The 21366-nt window shown below is 45.9% G+C and overlaps 1 protein-coding gene across 3 annotated transcripts in view; it reads right to left on the bottom strand.

The window, feature by feature from the left end:
• The window catches only part of plekhm3 (pleckstrin homology domain containing, family M, member 3), a 41751-nt gene extending 22115 nt beyond the window's left edge, over positions 1-19636 (bottom strand). Inside the window, exons 1-4 of one of the 3 annotated variants that reach the window (XR_002197984.3) lie at positions 19488-19636; positions 16298-17296; positions 8152-8395; positions 7125-7904 (exon numbers count right to left, since the gene is read on the bottom strand). Coding sequence is in view for 2 of the 3 variants with exons in the window: in XM_010879964.3 (XP_010878266.2) it covers positions 7117-7904; positions 8152-8395; positions 16298-16784 (1519 nt within the window). In the remaining variant the exon portion in view is untranslated. The other 2 variants (XM_010879964.3, XM_010879966.4) reach the window with 2 other exon arrangements.
• Positions 19637-21366: the final 1730 nt, after the last annotated feature.

Here is a 21366-nt window from a genome sequence, read left to right as displayed (position 1 = left end):
TTCCTCATTTGCTAGCTTGATACGCCGAGCACCAGGCGCAGGACATTGTTGCTCTGCTCCAATGCTGGTGCACTGGTAAACTGGTCTCAGCTTGGACCAAACATCATATTTCATAAAAATACTTTGTGGCGGCACGTCACATTATAGAAGAGCCGCCGCTATTACAATAAGCGGGAAACACTGAATTAGTTAGTCTAAATTGAATCATTCCTTTGTGATTCGGGTGGAGAGAAAGCCAGCTGTAGGCAACTTAAAAGGCTCCATTATGAGTCAGATAAATTACTAAGCAAAGGGCTGATTCGCTGTACCCCCGTTTTTGTGTAAGTGGGAGAAGCCATCTCCTCGTGCCTTCCTAAACCCAAAGAAATACGGCATCAACACAGGGGCGGGCACGCCACGAGAGGAGGTTAGTCAGCCAAGCATCAGCCAACCGACATCAGGCACACTGGAGCTAATGTAAACTTAGGTTTTCGGGGCTGGGACCACAAGCTAAAAAAAGACGAAGTTGGTGTCTTCCCCCGTTAAATCTAGTCCCCTCTCTACAATCTAACCCCGAGTGAACACACACACACACACACACACACACACACACACACACACACACACCCTGGACACGGCAGTGCGGGACAGAGCGGAGCGTACCACAGAGGGGAGTCGTGTGTAGGGACTGCCCTGTAATCAGTGTAGGAGCGCAAGCCAAACCCGCGCTAACCAGCCTCGCTCCATAAATACACACACATCCCTTCTCCCGCCTGCTGCCCTGCTGCCAGCCCACTCACTCACCAGGGTCGCTTTTAGCCATCAGGTTTTTCTCTGAAGGGTTCCTCCAAGCCGGCTCAGAAATGACTGACGATTGGGCAACATTTACTAAGCTTATGGTTTTACGCAACTCCCCCCTGGCTTCAGTCTGGGTTGGATTATTGCAAAAATGAATTGTGCATAAATGTGGGGCCTCAAAAGAGCGTGCGCATTAAAACAAATAGCCAAAAAATTCAGAATGCGCCACATTTCCTGCAGGAGGTATCAATGGGTTAAACTGTTTGAACTTGACAGAATAGATGGATTTTACCCTTGGTGAAAAGTGTTTTTTTCATTTCATTACAGGACTTAATCATGAACATACCGCATTTTGTTTTCTAAGAGAACAGAAAACAGAACTTGCATATTAAAATGTTATTTTCAAACAAAAGGAGCAGTCGAGGTCAGGCAGGGTTGCGAAAGGGATTCCTGCCACACAGGCAAAAAAGGCCAGCTTTTACTGACGATTGTTGTATTCCTGCTACTATAGGCCGACAACAAACATCCTGATGAATCAATTACTCATTCTATCAACGCTGAGGTAGCACGCTTACGTTTTTGTCACCATGAAAGGTGAATGAAGGGCCATTTCCGGTGGCCATGTAGCGTTCATTCATGTGTGCAGAAAAATTATACGGCCTTGATTTATTTAACGCAATCAAACTGCCCCGGCGTGTAGTGAGGAATTGACTTCAGGCCTCAGGTCTGTCACATCACAGGTCGAGTTGGATGGCGTCTTGGCGGTGTGGTTCCTGGTTGCGGATGATATGCATTATGGCAGGGAGTACGGAGGGATGCTGAGGCTCCTGAGGACAGTGTCCAGCAGAGAGAGAGCATGTGCCAGGGACCAAACGCTGTGTCACTGCTGGGAAGAAGCTGGACACCAGCGAACCGCGGCCCACCGCTAGTCAGTGGGTCTTGTGGGCAGCGCTGCTGAGACCGCCAGGAAAGAAAAACCCTTGCGCAGAGAAGTTAACCATAACAAATGCATACAGAGCTACCTCACTGATATGTCCTACCCCAAAGCCACAGCGTCCAAACACAGCTGGGCACATTCTAGGCTTCTAGGATTGAACAGAGTGCCGTAGTGGTGCTGACGGGAACTAGGGCCATTGTAGAGTTTCCAAAAGCAACAGTGGGGAGAGGTAAGACAGGGATGAGGTGGGGAAACTCTCTGCCTTTATACTAGGCACTGTTATTAAGCTGTGGCCCCTGAGGGCCCAGTCCCACAGCTAGAATGGGTCACTCTAGTGGAACTCCTTGCAGGTTTACACCTCCACGCTGCTCCAGAGATACTGGTCAGTGTGTTCCTATGTGTGTGTGTGTGTGTGTGTGTGTGTGTGAGTGTGGGTGCGCTGGGGCGGGGCAAAGGAAAGAGGCCTCTGCTTTGATGTGTCTCTTTCGGACTGATAAACACTCAAATCAAAATGTGTGAAGAAAGAAAAATCTGTGTGTGAAAGTGTGTGTGTGTAATCGTTTGATGTGAACGTCCACATCAATCCATCCCTCCCCCTTTACAACCTAAATACTCCTAGATTCCCAGCAAACGCTACCCCCCCCTCCTATTTTCCTCATGTTTATTCTGGTCTCCAATGTTCTTGTACCCTCTCTTCCACTCTGTCTTACTTCTGTCCTCAGACCTCTGTCCTTCCCTCTCTCCTCCATCTTCTCTCCTCCAACGTCTCCACTATGGCCCCCTCTCCTCCCTCCTCCTCCTGCCCCTCTTCCCCTGTTCTATCGCCTCTCCTCTGTCCTCCACATCACTACAAAAGCCCTCTCCTTTCAGTACCTGGTGAATCGACACAGGCTGAATGAAAGGGCTCATCCTAACTTTGAGAGGGACCTGGGGTACAGTGGGGGTCCATTCAGCCTCCTGTGGCGGGGCAGTGGTGGCGGTGGAGGGTCCCCGGCATCAAACGAACACCGGTCGCAAGAAAAACAATCAGCTGAATAAACATTGATCATTAAATGCTGTTTCAGTATAGGTTTGATGTGAACAATCACATGCCGAGATTTGGGGCGGAGCGTGCATTTGAATTTGGCACTACTGCGTCGAAACAAATCGAGAAAGAAAACACACAGGAAAAGAGCCACTAGCCAGAATAAAAGGGTAGCTAAAGTGTTGTCTGCCTTTTGACAAAAACATCTCACCAGTTATAATGTAACAGACCTAATAGACATGTCTTGAGTTTGATAATCACCAGGGCCAGTAAAATAGTAGGCAATGTTTTCTGTTCTGGTTCACGCGAGGAGCCTTGAGATGCCTTGCCAAAACGAATCACGACAGGCCGCAGTTCTAACAAGGATGCCCTGATTCATCCCTCCAGTCAAAAGGACAGCCAGGCAAGAAACGGCAAAGCGCATGACATTTTGAGTCGGCTACTCCTCAGAAATAGGTTTGCCATTAGAGAAAAGAACAGGGCAAGGCAGAGTGAAGGCAGGCAGAGAGATTTAACTCAATCAAGTTTTTTTGGTTGTTTTGTTGCATTTCTCAGTCCATTGTGCTCTGGTTTCTTTACAAATTCTTAGGCCACAGATTTGCTGAGGTCTGATTGGTCATTAGGAGACATCAGAGCCCAGCTGAAAGAAGAGGTGCACATGCTCCCACAGCCTCCCCCCAGAACCCCCCCGGAGCCCCCACACAGCCATGGGGGGGGGGGGGGGGGGCAATCAACCATCCATCCTTTATAGGGGCTAACAAATTGGGGCCAGTGGGGGGGGTCAGTTGGTGGGGTGGTGGGGGACAGAGTATGAGAGGAACAGGGTGCTCAATCACCCGTCCCCCAAATAGAAAGACGAGTGAAAGCTACAGGAATGGGGACCCCTGAACCCCCTCCTACAGTCCCTGGCCATTGTGCTCTCTGTCCGGGCCCACAATGGCATGTTCCCTTCCCTGCTCGCCCCTTCTCCTACTCGCTTTACTCCCGCTCTCACTACCTCTCCCTCCCCCTTCTCCTCCTGTCCTCACCCCTAGTCACCCCACGCCCCCTAATCCCCCTTGACAGAGCAGTGGAGGCCGGGGATATTTGTTTAGGGAAAAGCGATTAAACTGTAATACAACAGGCTGGCCCCTGACTCTCCATCCAAAGCTAAGTGACTGATAAGAACAAGCAGTCAAAAGGAAACTGGCACGCAACCAAAGAGCTGGGAAAGGGGATTGGCCAGGGCGGGAAGAGGGAGAAGACAGGGATAGAAGAGAGAGATGGGGAGAAAAAGAGACAGAGAGGAGTTGTGAAGAGAGGACGAAACAGATGAGAAAAAGTTGTGAAAGGAAAAAGGAGAAACAGGGGAAGGAAGACCGTAATTAGAAGGGTTTGTGAAGAGAGCGGGGAACAAGCTGTATCCAGCTGTTAATATACATCTTGTTCAAACGAGCCTCGTTCTCCACATGTCTCATTCACACAGCTCTGCAGCTCCAGCCAACAATAAGCTTCCGCAGTGACCACAGCATCCAGGCCTCCTGGGTGCTACTCTTTGATTATGAAAAGAGATTTTTTTTGTCTCCGCTTTCTACCGGCCAATTATCGTCAGGTGCTTGCTCCCCTTGTTCATAGGGCTATTCAGACGGCATGCATTAATAGAGCTGGTTACAGAAGAGAAGGAGAAAAGCACCTCATTCATCTCCTTCTACAGAGCACAGATTTCACACCCAGTGAGACCAAACAAAGAGCCACCGTGGAAACATTTACTGAGATACCAAGGTAGCAAGATACTGTATCAGTCAATCTGGTGGTGAGGTATCAGTCAGTGAGGTCAATCTGGTGGTGAGGTATCAGTCAGTGAGGTCAATCTGGTGGTGAGGTATCAGTCAGTGAGGCCAATCTGGTGGTGAGGTATCAGTCAGTGAGGCCAATCTGGTGGTGAGGTATCAGTCAGTGAGGCCAATCTGGTGGTGAGGTATCAGTCAGTGAGGTCAATCTGGTGGTGAGGTATCAATCAGTGAGGCCAATCTGGTTGTGAGGTATCAGTCAGTGAGGCCAATCTGGTGGTGAGCTATCAGTCAGTGAGGTCTATCTGGTGGTGAGCTATCAGTCAGTGAGGTCTATCTGGTGGTGAGGTATCAGTCAGTGAGGTCTATCTGGTGGTGAGGTATCAGTCAGTGAGGTCTATCTGGTGGTGAGGTATCAGTCTGTGAGGTCTATCTGGTGGTGAGGTATCAGTCTGTGAAGTCTATCTGGTGGTGAGGTATCAGTCAGTGAGGTCTATATGGTGGTGAGGTATCAGCAATTGAGGTCAATCTGGAGGTGAGGTATCAGTCAGTGAGGTCAATCCGGTAGTGAGGTACCATTGAGTGAGGTCAATCTGGTAGTGAGGTACCAGTGAGTGAGTTCAATCTGGTAGGTAGATATCAGGCAGAGGAAACTAAACAGTACATTGGTGGAGACATCTCTAGTAAGACAGTAGTTTTAGCTCTGCCTCAGCTCCTGGAAATGCAAAGATGCTAGCCTGGTTGCCTGTCTGCTAAGCCAACTTTCCACTCCGCAAAAAGATGTTTAGCACCCCAGGAGTGGCAAGGAGTGGAAACTTTTGTAAAGATAATAGCACCCACAAGGTCTTAAGTAAGCCTACTAAAAACAAAAGGTTGCTGGTTTCCCACTGGACTGTTGTCAGTATGAGTGTAAGAGTGTGTGTGGTTATTCTGGGAGGGGAGCCTGACCCCCAACAGTGTGCCTGGTGACTGGTCTGAGCTCAAAGGGCTGCCAGTGGTGGGTAAGAGCCCCACACACCTTGATCCTCAGCAGTCTCCCAGCCGCCCTTTTGAAGCCAGCCACAACAAAGGTGCTTGGCCACCAAAGGCAGCACCGCCACACAGGCCTCTGGGTAATGCCATGTGGTTGAGTCGCAGAAAGAAATAATGGAAAACCGATAGGGGTGTGTGTTTGTTTGGACTGTGGAAAATGACTGACCCAAAAATCTGATGTCCTACCTAGCATTCCTTTGGAGAGAGTTTCTGTTTGTTTGTTTCTTTAGAAGGGTACAGGCACATGAGAGACTCCAGGACAATGGTCTCGCTCAGGTCAGGACATGCCATTAAAGTTGTATTTCCCAGAATTGAAGCTATGTTAAAATGTGGTAAAACATGGATTGCAGCGCACTTACTCATACACACTTCCTTGTGTAACCTATAAGGGGTCAAGAGTTCAAGGTTGACAAGGAGTATAGGAGTATAAGGGAATAGTTTCTGATAGGCTTCAGGTTATAATGTTGCTTCACGGCCTAATCTCAAACTTGACTTGTTCAAAAGGTCAAGGGCCTGTGTATGTGTGTGTGTCCAAGCCAAACACAGTGCTCAACTTAGATTGGACTGAAAGGTACAAGGCTTGTATTGCAGCATCTGAAAGTGATTAGCGGCTATCCTCCTAACCCCCACAAAAGTGTGCAGCTGTTGACAGGTAGACCTGCTCAACACTCATTAACAGACTGAGATGGGGCAATGAACGCAAACCTGAGTTAATGTTTCCAGAGCACTACTGTAAACCTATCTGGGCTTGTCAGTTTATTTGTATCTTATGACAAAGTTCATTCGGCAGTAACATAGGCCTAAATCAGTTGATTTTTATCTAATGACAATGTTCTTTTTGTAGTGACACAGGCCTATATCAGTTGATTTGTATCTAATGACAATGTTCTTTTTGTAGTAACACAGGCCTATATCAGTTGATTTGTATCTAATGACAATGTTCTTTTTGTAGTGACACAGGCCTATATCAGTTGATTTATTTCTAATTACAACATTATTTTTGTAGTAACACAGGCCTATATCAGTTGATTTGTTTCTAATGCCAACGTTCTTTTGGTAGTAACACAGACCTATATCAGTTGACTTATATCTAATTACGTTCTTCTGTCAGTAACACAGGCCTATATCAGTTCATTTGTATCTAATGACAATGTCCTTTTAGAAATAACACTGGCATACATTAGCTGATTCTCAGCTACAAGTACTGACAATCTAGCTCAATTGGTATCAGCTCAGTTTATACCAGCTGGTATCAGTCACATGTATCTTAGTTGGTATAGCATGGCGTTCACAGCACCAGGGTCACAGGTTAAATCCACGGGGGGACAGTACGCAAATGTATGTACTCACTATTCAAGTCTCCGTGATTGATAAATTACTGAAATATAAACGTGTCCTTTGGGCAGTTACACAGGCCTATGTCACTTGTAACTACTGACAGGGTTCTTATGGAATTTAGCTACAGGATTGACAGACTATGGAGTAGAGATGTAGATGAACCAGCACGTATAGTGTGATGTGAGAGTTTATATTTGGACTGTGTGTTTCTGTGTGTACAGCTGGTAAAAGGTCTGTACCTGCACACCTGAAGCTCTGGGTGGTCAGACCTTTCTCCACAGCCAGGCAGGTGAGGATACTGAGGAAGCTGGTGGTCACTGACTGTCTCTTGGCTCTCTGGGCATCCCTCTGCTTCCTCTCCCTGCAGGGCTTGGTCCTGAGCAGCACTCCTGTTCCCATCGACACTGCACCTGGCTGGGCATGGCTGGATCCTGGACCCCCCTCCCCTTGGGGTCTCTGGGCTGCCACAGCCGTCCGCAAGGCCTCCACCCAGTCCTGGGCCTTGAGTTGGCTCTCAGCCCGCAGACGGAGCACCTCACTTGGGAAGACGGCCTGGAAGCGGGCTGCGCCAGCCCCCTCGGCTTCATCTCTCTGCACGGCCAGGCAGGAGGCCAGCGGATAGCGGAGGACTGGCTTTGACACAGGCCCCCGGCCCTCTGTGGGGAAGGCCTGCAGCGTGGTCCGACTCAACACGAACGTGAAGGCCCTCCAGTTGTTCTGGTCAGTGAGCTGGTGGAGGAGGCCAGCTTTGAGGACGTCAGTGCAGTGCTGGGTGAACAGAGGCAGGGCCGTGGGGCGCGCCGGGGGCAGATTAGAAGGACGCCTGGGCGGGTCAGCCTCGGCGGGACCGCTCGGGTCTGGCTTGGTATCTAGGCCTCCGGACGAGATGGACGAAGACCGAGACAGCGGCGGACATGGCTCTGCTTGCTTTTGGGAGGGTCTGGCAGCCAGCACCTTCTCCCAGATTAGCCTCCTCCAGTCCTGCGCATCCCATTGGCAGGCAGCACGTAACTGCAGACGGGTAGAGCTGTTGAAGAAGATGTCCGTGAGTGGCATTAAGACAGGTTGCTATCAGAGATGAGAAAAAAACAACCAACCCAAAGCTTTCATTGCATCTTTCAGGGCTGGCAGTTATATCCCTTGACGTGACTGTATTGTTTTGTGCCCGTCACCTTGTTGGTTTTCTCAGTAAATCTCACGTACGCGGTAGATGACTGTATAAGTCATGACTAAAACATCTGAAACAACGGTTAACCATTGTGGTCCTCCAGTACCTGTTGAAGAAGAGTGCTTGGAGGACTCTCCCGTCCTGGGGTAGCTGGGGTTGGCTGACCCCCTGGCAGTGTGACAGGGAGTAGGCAGTGCAGAGTTGGCGGTTACCACTGCTGTCCAGGCTGTAGAGGCGCAGCTCGCAGGGGGTGAGCTCTACGTGGCAGACGCTCCAGCGACCTTTGTGACCCTCGCGATGCTCCAGTGAGCCTTGTTTCACCACATTGACACTGCCGCTGTCCTTATGGGCTGCAACAACACACAAATACCATGAACACGTGTGGAAAAACACAATTTTCTAAACTGTTAAATAAGCTGCAATACATGTATTAGGTCTTAGCAACATACAACGCTGTTTCGAAAAAAAAGTCAAGACACTGTGGAAAATGCAAATGAAAACAGAATGCAATGATGTGCAAATCATTTAATGCCTATATTTAATTGAAAATTGTACAATGGCAACATATCAAATGTTGAAACTGAGAAATGTTATTGCTTTTGGAAAAATATATGATTTTCTTTTTTATTTGATGCCATCAACATGTTTAAAAAAAAAGCGTATCTGAATCATGTTTATAGCTGATTTCTTCTTTGTATGGCCGAGTTTTAACCTGCACTTGTAAATGCAGTGATGTACTGCGTTCACAGACCGTGGTTTTCGGAAGTGTTCCTGAGCCCATGCAGTCCACTACAGAATCGTGTCCGTTTAATGCAGTGTCGCCTGAGGGCCCGAAGATCACAGCCATCCCAAAAAATTTTTTGGCCTTGTCCCTTGCTTACAGTTTTCTCCAGATTCTCTGAATCTGTTAATGATATTGTGTACTGTGGATTATGAGATCACCAAACTCTTTGCAATTTTAAGTTGAGAAAGGTTATTCTGTTGTTATTTGTATTTTCCAGCTTTTTTGTAGAGTCCCAACTTTTTTGGAAACGGGTTTGTAGACTACTTGATCAGGTTACAAGTAAGCTAATGATCACGTTTGTACAGCTACCCTCATGGGGACCAGAAAATAGAAATTGCATGCTCCCTTGTCCTAATCTTAACCCTAAACATAACACTTACCCTAACCTTAACCTAACCCTAATCTAACCCTAATCTAACCCTACACCTAACCGTAACCTTAACCTCAATAAAGTAAAATGTATGCCTAAACTTTACCTAGATGTAATGCCTAACCTTAACCCTAAACTTAACCAACAGTGCCTGGACCTTAAAGAAACCCCAATTCTTACTATAAAATCAATTGTAAGTTTGACCCTAAACCGGAAATTGACTTTTGCCTCACGGGGACCGGCAAAAGGTCCCAATGAGTAAAAACATTTCTGTTTTTACTATACTCATTGGGACATTTGGTCCCCATGAGTTCAGTAAGACATAACCACACACACACACACACACACACACACACACACACACACACACACACACACACACACACACACACACGGCGTGCTGACAGAATGTCTCTAGAACAGCGTTCTCTTATCATCTGCTTATTGGATCAATAGTATTGGCCTCCGGCTCCGTTCAACAGCTAGCACTCAGCCGTGTTCTCTTGGTGAATTTACCGTATAGGACAGTCACTCTAATCATCAAGTCAAAACTTCAACGCACAGCCAGGAATTCTGTATATATTAAAAATCATAAATCAAATGCGACGCATCAGCAATGATGCTTTTCCATTGAGACTTGGATTAAAAGCCCTCAGGGGATTTTTATGCCCTAAATAAAAGGGATTTACAGACACTGTCATGCTGGAGACATTAAGCTAGCCTAATTAAACACGTTACAAATGTCACATGAATTATATAAGTTTTTGGGGGAGACTGAACACATTAGTTTGAGAAAGGCTAAGGTCAAAACATTGACTGGCATTTTGGGGAAAAAAGGGCTTGACTGAACAGAAACATAGTTTTTTTAAAATGTTTTTATTATTACTTTAGGGAATATAATTTACTGTTTTATCATGTCACAACCACAACCATTATGGATTTAAACACATTAAAGTTGGAAATAGAGTCATTTGGAATGTTTTTAGAAAGTTAGACAGAAGGCATAGTATTTCAGGCTAGGATAATTATAGGTAGTATGAAAAATAGCATCCTGGGCCAGGCCCCAGGTACTCACTTTATACAGTGCTTACAGAATAATTGGCACCCTTGGTAAAGATGAGCAAAAAAAGGCTATTAAAATTGTAACTGCGTTCTATTAGCTGGATCATAAATTTCTTTTATATTTGCAATGTATCTTTTAATTGAGGTAAATCAAGTGCAATGCAAGCAAACACAGAGGTAAATTGAGGTATCTGTGACAATAAAGCCCAATATGTATTTGACAAAATCAATGGAAAAATGACTAAAAACCACATTCAACAGTTAGAAAAATTACAATAATTTGGTAATCCTAGTATCTCTGCATGCATCAGAATGTAGTTAGAAATCTGTACTCTGTTGATAATAGGCTTCAAAGGTGGGATGTAGGGTTGGAGCATTGATGGAAAGTACGGAGGGGCAACACCATCTTTGAGAGCTTCAACTGGAAAATGGTATGTGGAGGAGCAGGGTGACACAAGACAAGTTAGGAAGGCGTTGCATTGGTCAACAGAGTCTAGACAGAGTGCCTGAATCAGCACCTTAGAGAAAGAGCAGCTCTTTTTTATCTGGGTTGAGCTTGATGTGGGTGGCTGACAGTGACATGTGTCAGCACCTGGATGACAGAAAATGGAATGACAAAGGTAGTTGAGTGTACAGCAGTGATCAGAGACCATGTGGGGTGGTGAAGGAGCCAGGTGGCTTTGTATACATAGAGAAAAGACAGCAATGAGAGATACAAAGACACCTGCAAGGCGTTATATGCTTCTCCCAATGCTTTACTTCCCACTCACAAATCAAACATTTCAACTCCAAAGAAGTCCCCCTCACATTACCAGATATGGCATAGAGATACTACATTTATGCACTATAGGTATCTCAGTAGAGGTTCATTGAAAATCACTGGTGAGAGCATTTAGTGTACAGACACACCCCCTGCATATAACCTGTGAGGTAGGGAACCTGAATTTCTTTTTGCAGAGCCTGCGGAGTCAGCACTGAGCGGGTGGAGCAAAGCATCTTATAGTTAAAAACAATGTAAAAAAATCTAGGGGGTTGAGAAGAGAGTCCATTCTGGCACAGCAGACATACGTGACATTCACAACGGTTCTGCTCAGAATATCACAATACTAAGGATTACTAATTACTCAATAAGAAGAGAACATTACGGTTGCGCGTTGCGGTGTTGCCCAGATATTCTTCGTTTTATTTTTGGAGTCATCACGTCCGCTGGTACGTTGCATTGGCCGAATGTATGCTGTAGTGCAATGCGGTTTTCACCTGTAGTTTACAGTTAGCCATTGTCTGAGTCAGCTTACTTAACCAGTTTATGAACATTTATTAGGCTACTTGTCCCACCATTTGAAGGCCACACATTTGGCAGTACATAACACGTGGAGCCAAACAGCCCAGGTTAGACTGTGAGCGATGATATTTCTGTTTGTGATTAGCAGCTAACGGGGCTAGCCGTGAAAGTGCTTCCTGTGGGGTTAGCAGGAAGAAACAGCATTGTTACCCAGGACACTGTGCAAACACAGAGAACCAGGAGAAACTCACTAATCTGGGGCACTCCCTCTCCTTCCATCCGTTTCTTTCAAGAACTCCTTTCTTTATCTCTTCCTTCACATTCCTCTTTTTGCCATCTGATCTGTAAGCTTCCTGCTCAGAGGGTATGGTGGGTATGGACTGTGTTTTGGGTGTTGCATGTAGCTGTAGATAGGCAGACATGTCTCCATTAACCAGTTGCCAATGAGCTGTACAGAAGGCTAATGAAATGACACAGAATGGAAATGTCTGCTAGACACATAGGAGCCACTTTGCTTATCTGCAATACTAAGTTTTAGGAGAGCACACATTCTACTGGTTTTCTTCCTTATCCTTATAAGCAACAGTTCTACCTGGGTTTACAGGTACGATCCATGAACATTGCCCATCAATGATAATAATTGACAATCACTTGTCAGGGTGTAAAAAAACTCCTCATACAATACTGTTACTGTACCACTGTTCAACAAAACACTAGTCTCAGAGGGGCTGGGACTGACCCTAACGCCTCCCTGTTCTCTTCTGTCAAACGGTGGTGGCCCAAGTCGGCTGTGAGCCAGCGGGCTAATTTGTCTAAGTTTGTCTGGGTGAGAGCAGCAGATGCCAGGAGACCGGGACAGACGGCGAGGCTGGGGTGCTCATTGGCCTTCAGAAGCCCCTAGGGGCAAGGCTGGGGGAGTGCCGGGGGCTCCCCGGTTCAATTCACACAGCAGAAGAGGCGAGGTGCACTAACATGACTCAATTAGTCAAACTGCGGCCTGCGCTTTGCTTTGCTGGGCTTGGTCGACCAGCAGCGCTCTAACCCTATACGTCCACTGGATTAAACTGGCTGGCCTTGGCTGGCCCTGCATGGCCGTTAGTGCCACCCGATGCGATAGCGTTGCTGAAATGTCACAGGGACTTAACAATAACCTGACATGAATGGTCTGGGCCTGAGGCAGGTGAGGAGAGGACATCTTGTTATGAACTCATTGTTGGTGTCTAAGCTGTCAGTTCAAATCATACTCTACACAAAATGGGGCCTTGAAGCTGTGCCTTGTTCCCTAGTGATAGCCTAGATTCAGTCGATGAACTAGCCTAATGAAATGACAAATAGCTTAGGCTGACACAAAAGGCTTACGAGAAACAAACTGTGTGGTTAAAATGGCCAAGTGTTCCTCTCCCTTGGTTTTAGCCTGTTTTTAACTGGTGATGTAAAACTAGTGGGGTGGTGTGGCCATCCATCTTACAACACAAAAACATTGACAGACAGGCAGCCTCTGAGTCTTGCACGTGCATCCGAAAACACTCGCTAGGGACTAATAAATATGGAAATACACACAGAAGCCTGATTGAGATTCAGCCTCAATCTGCGGTCGTCGCGCTCTGGGAAGTGTGAAGCAGCATTACGAGGTGGGATCCGGGCGCGCGCTGTTCAATTAGCGCACCTGCGCTGTGTTGTGACATCGTGGTCTGGTAACGCCGTGATACTTAAACATGCAAAAATTGCGCCCCCCTGCCCGATGCACCCAACGCCAGCCTGCAATCAAAACCTGACATATAAAACCGCAAACATGTAGCTAGCGCTCGACTCTGGCCAGCTGTTAAAATGCTGGATCAGGAAATCAGTCCACCCAGAGCTACAAATCACACTACAGCAGCTGCTTTAAGGCTTACACAGGGACCTGACGATAAACACTCCAGCAATGCAGGGATAGGGTGTAATTTAGGGAAAGGTTTGTAACGGGAATAGGGAGTACCAGTTCGGCTAGCTCACTGGCTGAAGCTGCCAAAGACCAAAAAGCCAGAAAGAATAGCTAGTGAAGTCACTTATTGTACTGACCAACTGCCACACCCAGACAGACCAAGCACTGGGAGCCAATCACAACAATGAGAGCCCTTTTAAAACTTTGCCTTCAGAGATGTAGACTACATGTTGGACTAACAAACACCTTGGTGATTTCAGGAAAAAACAACAGGACAGACTGACTTAGGGACAGAAAATAAAATGTTTTTTCCAGAATGGAAATTGTTGCAAACATTGAGTTGTATACTAGATACAGTGCCTTCAGAAAGTATCTGTCATTTACAGAAGTATTTAGACTCTTTACACATTACTTTGTAGAAGTGCTTACTGGCAGCTATCACAGTTTTGAGTCTTCTTTGGTTGGCTCTACCAGCTTTGTACAACTAAGATTTGGGCAGTTTCTCTCATTCTTCCCATCCTGTCAAGCTTTGTCAGATTGGATTGGGAGCATTGGTGAAGTCTCCCCATAGATGTTCAATTGGGTTCAAGTCTGGGCTTTGGCTGGGACAATCAAGGACACTCAAACTTCACCCAAAGCTGCTCCAGCATTGTCTTGGCTGTGTATTTTGGGTCACTGTCATGCTGAACGACTAATCTTAGCCACAGTCTGATATCCTCTGTGTTCTGGACCAGGTTTAATTTAATGACCTCTCTGAAAGTTTCTCTGCGGTTCATATTTTCCCTTAATCCCGACCAGCCTCCCAATACTTTCAGCTGAGAAGCATCCCCATAGCATGATGCTCCCACCACCTTGCTTCACTGTAAGGATGATATGAGCCAGGTGATGAGCAGTACCGTGTTTTCACCAAACATAGCTCTTGAAATTTAGGTCTAATAGTTTGATTTTGGTGTCATCCAAGATCACAGGTCTGTTTTGTATAATGGTGAGGACACACTTTTTGAACCACCCTATGGCTTCCAGCTGGCAACTCAACCATATGATTGACATACTACTCCAGAGAAGGTGACAAGTTTTCTCATCTTTGCACAGAAGCTCTGAAGTTGACCGTTGTGCTCTTGGTCAACTCCCTGATCAAAGTCCTTCTTGCTTGATTACTTCATATGGCCAGACGGTTATCTCTAGGAAGAGTCTTGGTTGTTCTATACTTTAATAAGGATGAAGCACACTGCGCTGCTGGAAACCTCCAATGCTATAGCAATTTCTGTATAAAATGTCCCAGATCTATGCCTTTAAACAATTCTATGAGGTCTATGGAGATTACCGTGGCTTAGTTTCTTGCTCCGAAATGCAAGGTGAAGTGTGACCCTGTACAGACAGGTGCGTGCCAACCTAGATCAAGTCTAATTAAGGATGATCAAAGCACACAGGATGCACCAGAGCTCAATTTGGACTGTCATGGCAAAATGACTGAATACCTATGTACATCACATATTGCAGTTTGGCAGTTTTAATAAATATAAAATGCAAACATTTCTTAAAATAAGTTTCTTCTTTGTCATTATGGGGTAGTGTATAGACTGAAGGCAAACTAAAAAATAATAAATCAATTAAATCCATAACACAACAAAGTGTGGAGAAATTATAGGGACCGAATACTTTCCAAAGGCACTGTACATACTATAATCAAAAGACTAAAACAAGAGATTTATTAGAAGGTGAACCAAAGGAAAGACAAATTAACAATGCGAAAAGCTTGGCAACACATTCAAATCCCTTGGAGGTAGCGACATGTCTGGACTAATGACAATATAAGACAACAATATAAAACCTTAATGAATGGTAAATGAAATAAAACCTCTACAGCAGTCAACATTAGAGCACTGCCAGCTGAAGGTTGATAGCTCAGTGACGCCCACTCTCTTTCTCCAAGCGCGTGGTGAAATCGACCGATCCATCAACATTAGTGTGTGCGTGTGTGTTTGAGAGGGAGTGTAAAAAAATCTGCAAATGTCACCACAGCGAATGGCAGCATGGCTTATTGCGGGGGTGGGGTGTTTTTGGTGGAAGGGAGCTCATGGGGGGGGGGGGGTATTGGCGGTAGTGGGCATACTCTAAATTATTAAAATGGCGGAAACGATTTTACCAATTTTTGCCCCGCTCCAACACAGGACACAGTTCAAGGGTCATGGAAATATGTTGTTAAGGACAACAGGACAGTTACCGTGTATGAAAGCACAGCCATCTACAGTATCTGTCTTACAGCTGTGTCCGTTTGGCTGCACTGTCCAGCTGAATACAGCCCATGCTTTTACCATCCTCTTGTGTCGTCTCACTATCAGTCCCTCCTCCCTTCCTGGAGCCGACTAATGCCTTTTCAGTCGTATGCTAATCCATCCTAATATGAGGGATAATTAGGCAGCATCTCTTTCTACTCGTTTGGGACCAATTGGGAATAGAATGACATCCTTCTACATCCCATTATGGTGTTTGGTAAAGAGCTTACTCCCATTGTCAAACAAACACAAACAGACTAAACAACAGGCATCAGGGAGGCTGGTATTAACCCCCACAACGGCCATGGCCACTGTTTCAGATTAACACTGCTGCAGTACGGCCATGGACTGTGTTTTGTTTAGGAGCCCATTTCATAACACAAGGGGAAGCTAGCCCAAATATTCATCTAGTCTCTCATACACTCAGGACATGATAGCATTAGCCTATTTATTAAGTGTTGTAGACACAGGCGATAATTTCAGGATCAATCAATTAGTAGTAGTTAATGTTATCAGCCAACCAAAAATAGACACACTCTTAACTGCCGCCTTACCGTCATCTCGTTGGTCAAGGGTAATATTCTTCAGCATGTTCCGGTCCACAGTAGGCAGGCCGTTAGCGTTGTCCACGTAGGACGGCCGATAGTTGACATCGGAACGCGAGCGGTTATGGCCTTTCTTAAAGGCAGAGTTGGAGGAGTTGGAGGCGGTGCCGTTGGTGTCCTTGGCGTGACCAGCCAGATCATTGGTGGAACGCGCGCGGCTCCTCTTCCCATGCCTCAGACCCAGCACGCTGAAGGCCGAAGGCTGGTCAGCCCAGGCCACGTTACGGGGGGACACCTCGGCCCCCTGTTCCCCAGCCAGCAGGCCCCACACCCCGCTGGAGCTCAACTTTCCCAGGGCAGAAGACATCTCCTGCAGCTTGGGGTGGTGCTGCCGGGGCTGCCGGACCCCCTCCCTTCCACCTCCGTCCAGGCAGTGTAGGAAGTCCTCAGTGGCCTCCAGGGCAGGGCTAATGTCCTCCACCTCCAGCCCCTCCATGGTGCTCCTGGGCCGGGCCCACGTAGAGGTTGTCAAGGCAGTGTCAGTGTTGGTTCGCAGCAGGGCTGGGCAGGTTTTTGGGCAGGGGAGGATCCAATCAGCATTGGACCTCGCAGTCGTAGCATCTGCCGTCTGAGCCCCGGAGAGAGGCGGTCTGAACGGACGGCGTTCCTCGAGGACAGATGGCTCTTTAACACAGCTCTGATAACCAACTAGCCGGAGGCAGACAATCTTGCTGAGTGTACTCTAGGAGTTGGCACAGTAAAATTACGAGCCCTGGACAGATATTCTCATAGCCAATTCTGGGTGGCACTGCTTTTCTTAGAAAGGTTGTTGGCTCCACAGTTCTTCAAATGAGTATGTGTGTGTGGGGGGTTGGGGGGTATGGTTGTGAGTAAGTGAACAGAAACAGCTCTCATGTGAATTCACAAAATGAGGATGCGGGTAACAAAGAATGCTCCTCCTCCACATTGGGTGATGACGTCATCAAAAGGGGACCATTTTAGGCATCACTGTGTCATGGAAAAGTAGAGGGAACAAAAAAAGGAAGCATGTCATGGTTGATAATCATACGGTATGAAACAACTAACAGGATGAACATCAGATACGTTCACCACAGACCCTGGCTACGCCGTTTCCATACTTCCTGATCGCATCCAACAATTGACAGATAACAGTTTACAAACACTTTAAAACAATCTTAGCACATAATCTGATTGTAAATATTAGACAGCTACTTACGATCCATCTGAACTTATACTCACGCATCAACTAAACACTAAATGCTCATCATCGATCCCTTCAATGGTGGGGATTATCCCAGTTGGAGGGGGTGAATGGTATGGATAACATAGACCAACGTCCAGCTAGCCTGTGCAACGGGCTTGGGCCAACCTTCCCATCCTTCTGGCCAAACAGTTTATATTTTCACTGTCGTGGTTGTTCTGTCTTCCTTCCTCTGTGATGCAGCCTCCGCTTCCTCATCCCACGCTACCTCTGTCTCCCTCTCACAGACAGGACAATCAATTCTCCTTCCCTCCCTTTGCTTCCTCCTGTCTCAGGGTCTTTCACTTTCTTTCAGGCATGAATTATTTAGAAGCATGACATCACCGTCAGCCAATCCCTGCACAGCATACAGTCAGCCCTTCGCTAGGAAAGGGTTGGAGCGGTGAGGATGAGGAGGTGGATGGATCAAGGCGGGCAGGCCAGATGAGTCTGATTAGGAGTCTCGTCAGAGTGGCCTTTTCTCAATGTCATCCTCCTTGCCACATCTCTTATCGTTTCATTCCCTTAACCTATTGGATGACAAAGCCAGAGGTTCCACCCCTCTGACCTTCTACTCCAAGTGGTTTTGAGGTGGTGGGAATGATGAAATTGTGGAAAGGCCAGTGACGAAGACCCTGTGTAGAGAGCACTGAGTGTGACTCTGCATCAGCTACAGCAGCTATCTGACTCATCAATGACCTCACTGAATCCAACGAAACATAAGACCGTCATGGATATGTTAACATCCAATTAACATCCAAAACAACATCATCACACACTAACGAGAACGCTCAACTCTAGAAAAACCTATTCAACCATTCCCAAACGCAGCTAGTAAAAAAAAAGGAGAAGCAAATTAGGTTCAAATAACAACTGATATGAGTGACTTTGACTCAAAACAGCGTGGTGGCAGGTTAGGTGACTATCTGAGGAAAGCAGCCAAAGGCAAGCAACAGCAGTCATGACTGTGTCCTCACGTTCCCTGACAGACATACTGGAGTGACACAGAAGCACAAAGTCCTTACTCACTGAGACGCTATATTTAACTCCCTTACACAGTAGGCATCACATCAGTAGTCAGTGCAGTATCTAGGACTTTGTTTGTTCCTGCATGTTTAAGCTAGTTACAGATCAGGGGGTCTTCAACCTTCTTCCTAAAAAGCTACATTAATCTCTTGACAACCAGATGATTGTTAGAATTAGGTATACTACAGAACGCTAGATCTCCAGGAACAGGGGGGTCGAGCTTCAAACATAAAGTTGGTAACCTACAGAGGGAGTGGCGCTGCTCTATAATTAACAACATATTGATCAATAGAAGGAAAAGGCGCTGTCGACACACTGCCTATATCTTCTGACAGTGCAGCAATTTCAACACAAGTACCCTGGTTATGTAACTAACAAATTACTGTTTAAAAGTGACAAACTGCTGCCTGGCGGAATTTTACAATGGCATTGCCTTAATCTAGACACAAATTAACCCATGCATAGAGAGCATTTACTGCGGTCCTTTAAAGTTTTTGACAGCAAGCCCGAAATTTGCACCGTCAATTAGTTAACTTCCGAACAATCGCCGATGAAACAACACAGTTAACTAGCTACTTAGTACAGAGCTTTCCTAGCATTACCATACTACTGCAGCCAGATACACGACTCAAATTCCGTAGATCTTATTAACAGAAAAAGACAAGGACAATGTACTCCAGTTTTACAAATATTTGGGTGTTAATGTCCGGCATCATTTGGCTGTAACCGTACTAAACAACACAGCTAACGTTAGCTTCTATCCTTGAACAATGTCATGTAAATTGCAGGGATAAAACCATCTACACACGCAAATATGCATACATTTTTGATAATATGGTTCTTCAAATACAACATATAGTCAAATGCCAACATACGCTGTATCGAAAGAATAATATATAAGTCGTGACTCACCTAAATCTGTTTACAAATAATGTAATTTTCTGGTCCGTCAGCGAAAATGTTCACCGGATGGAACACATGGTTCCGACATCGAATGTTCCGTTTCAATTCTTCAGGTGAAAGTATCCCTTGCTTGTCTAGCACTTAGGTGAGTTTGAAATGCAGTCTGCAGAGGGTGTGTATTGATTCTAAACAACATATTGTTTTCAGAAAAATTACGGAACTATACCAAGTAGCAGGATGCATTTTGCCATAACATGGTCATTCATTAGAAATTATACAATTGTATTGTAATGCTTACATTATTATTATTCTGGATTTCAACATGAATGGAAACAACATAAGCGTGTGTAACAATAACTGACAAGCTATAGTTAAGTTGCCAAACCTTTCAGCCTCGGCTACTTTGACTCATTCTGCATCCCTCTGTCTTATTCTCCTGCAGTATTCTGTATTAAAATAAAATAGTTTTTTTCTAATTGACCACTTAATGTTTTCAAATGACAACCCGGGTTTATACAAATTAACCTACAGTTGCTGCAAAACCAGTATAATACCAATCTAATGAGTAAGGCAGGTGACAGCAGCGGGGGCCACATTTCACACTGAAAACCCTCCTACAAAGGTCATAAAGACATTTCTCTAATGACAAATCAGAGTGGAAGGGGGGAGGAAAGGGGCATGAGAGGGGAGAGAACGGAGCATATTTTGACTTAATGGGGCAGAACTAGCGGTGCTTGAAGCTACCCAGCATCCATTGTGCTGGCCCCACAGAAAAAGAAACATTATTCAAGTCTCTTTCAGGCCAGAGAGAGAAACACAGTAATTATCGTGGGCTCTCTCGGCTAAACCTACGACCTCCCCTTCCTCAGTCCCTCTGCACCCCTTCTACCCGTTCTGTGTGCGTATTGTTTAGGCTCATTTAAAAAAAAGCCTTCTCTAATGAAGGAGGTGGGGGACCGGCCCAGGCTAATGGGCTCAAATAAGTTCCTCTCCGGTGCATTGTTGTGGGATAATGGTGCTATGAGTCCCAGCTGTAAACTTGCAGACACCATATTGAGCATGACCTACATAGAGAAGCATGTGAACTCCTGCTAAGTGCTATTTGTCCCAGAAACTATCCCCTCTTCTTTTCTTCTGAGATGAGAGTCAATTATGGCAGCCATGGATTGGACCTTGCTGCCTCTTGGAGAGATGCTAGAGGAGGCAGAGAGGGAAGTTGGATTAGTTGGGAAGGTCATATTTAAATAGCCTTAACAATGATGTCATATTGAGATAAAATATAAAACTAGAATAGTATGTATGATCATAACTTCAGTGGGTTTTTAAGTGAAAAGTGGAAATCTGTCGCATAGGAATTATATCTGAGTACAATTTTCTAGTTATTGTGTCATCTCATTTTTCCTCTTCCTCCCAGTGTCTGTATCCAGCAAGACACAACAACTTTTCAGCCTAAGTGCACTGCCTGGACATGAGATTGACACTGCAAATAAGGTTGAGCATTATCTTCAAGAACAATACCATTTTTATCCATATCCCCCTCTCAGTTCTATCTAACAGCACTCTCTTCCTCCCTCGTTTCTTGACCCACGCACTCCGCTCTTCCTCTATCTATTTCTCTGTCTGTTCTCCCCATCCGTCTCCCCCCTGTATTTTGATTATACCATCCTGTACTGATGACTAAATTATGATTGGGTTTAAGGATGGCAGTGCTTTCATCTGGCCAGTGTTGTTCTGCTCTCTCCCTCTCCAACACAAAGGGCCCACTGCCTCTGCTCTGTTCGCCCGCTTTTGAAGAGTGGAGTGGCTGTTGTGTCCCCATGGAAACAACAGCGCAGAGGCCTCTCATGTCCTCCCTACCAGAGCAAGGTGATCTCAGAACAAAGTTGGA

The sequence above is a fragment of the Esox lucius genome, chromosome 16, assembly GCF_011004845.1.
Source record: "Esox lucius isolate fEsoLuc1 chromosome 16, fEsoLuc1.pri, whole genome shotgun sequence".
Classification (NCBI taxonomy): domain Eukaryota; kingdom Metazoa; phylum Chordata; class Actinopteri; order Esociformes; family Esocidae; genus Esox; species Esox lucius.
This window is presented reverse-complemented; position numbering and strand designations above follow the sequence as displayed.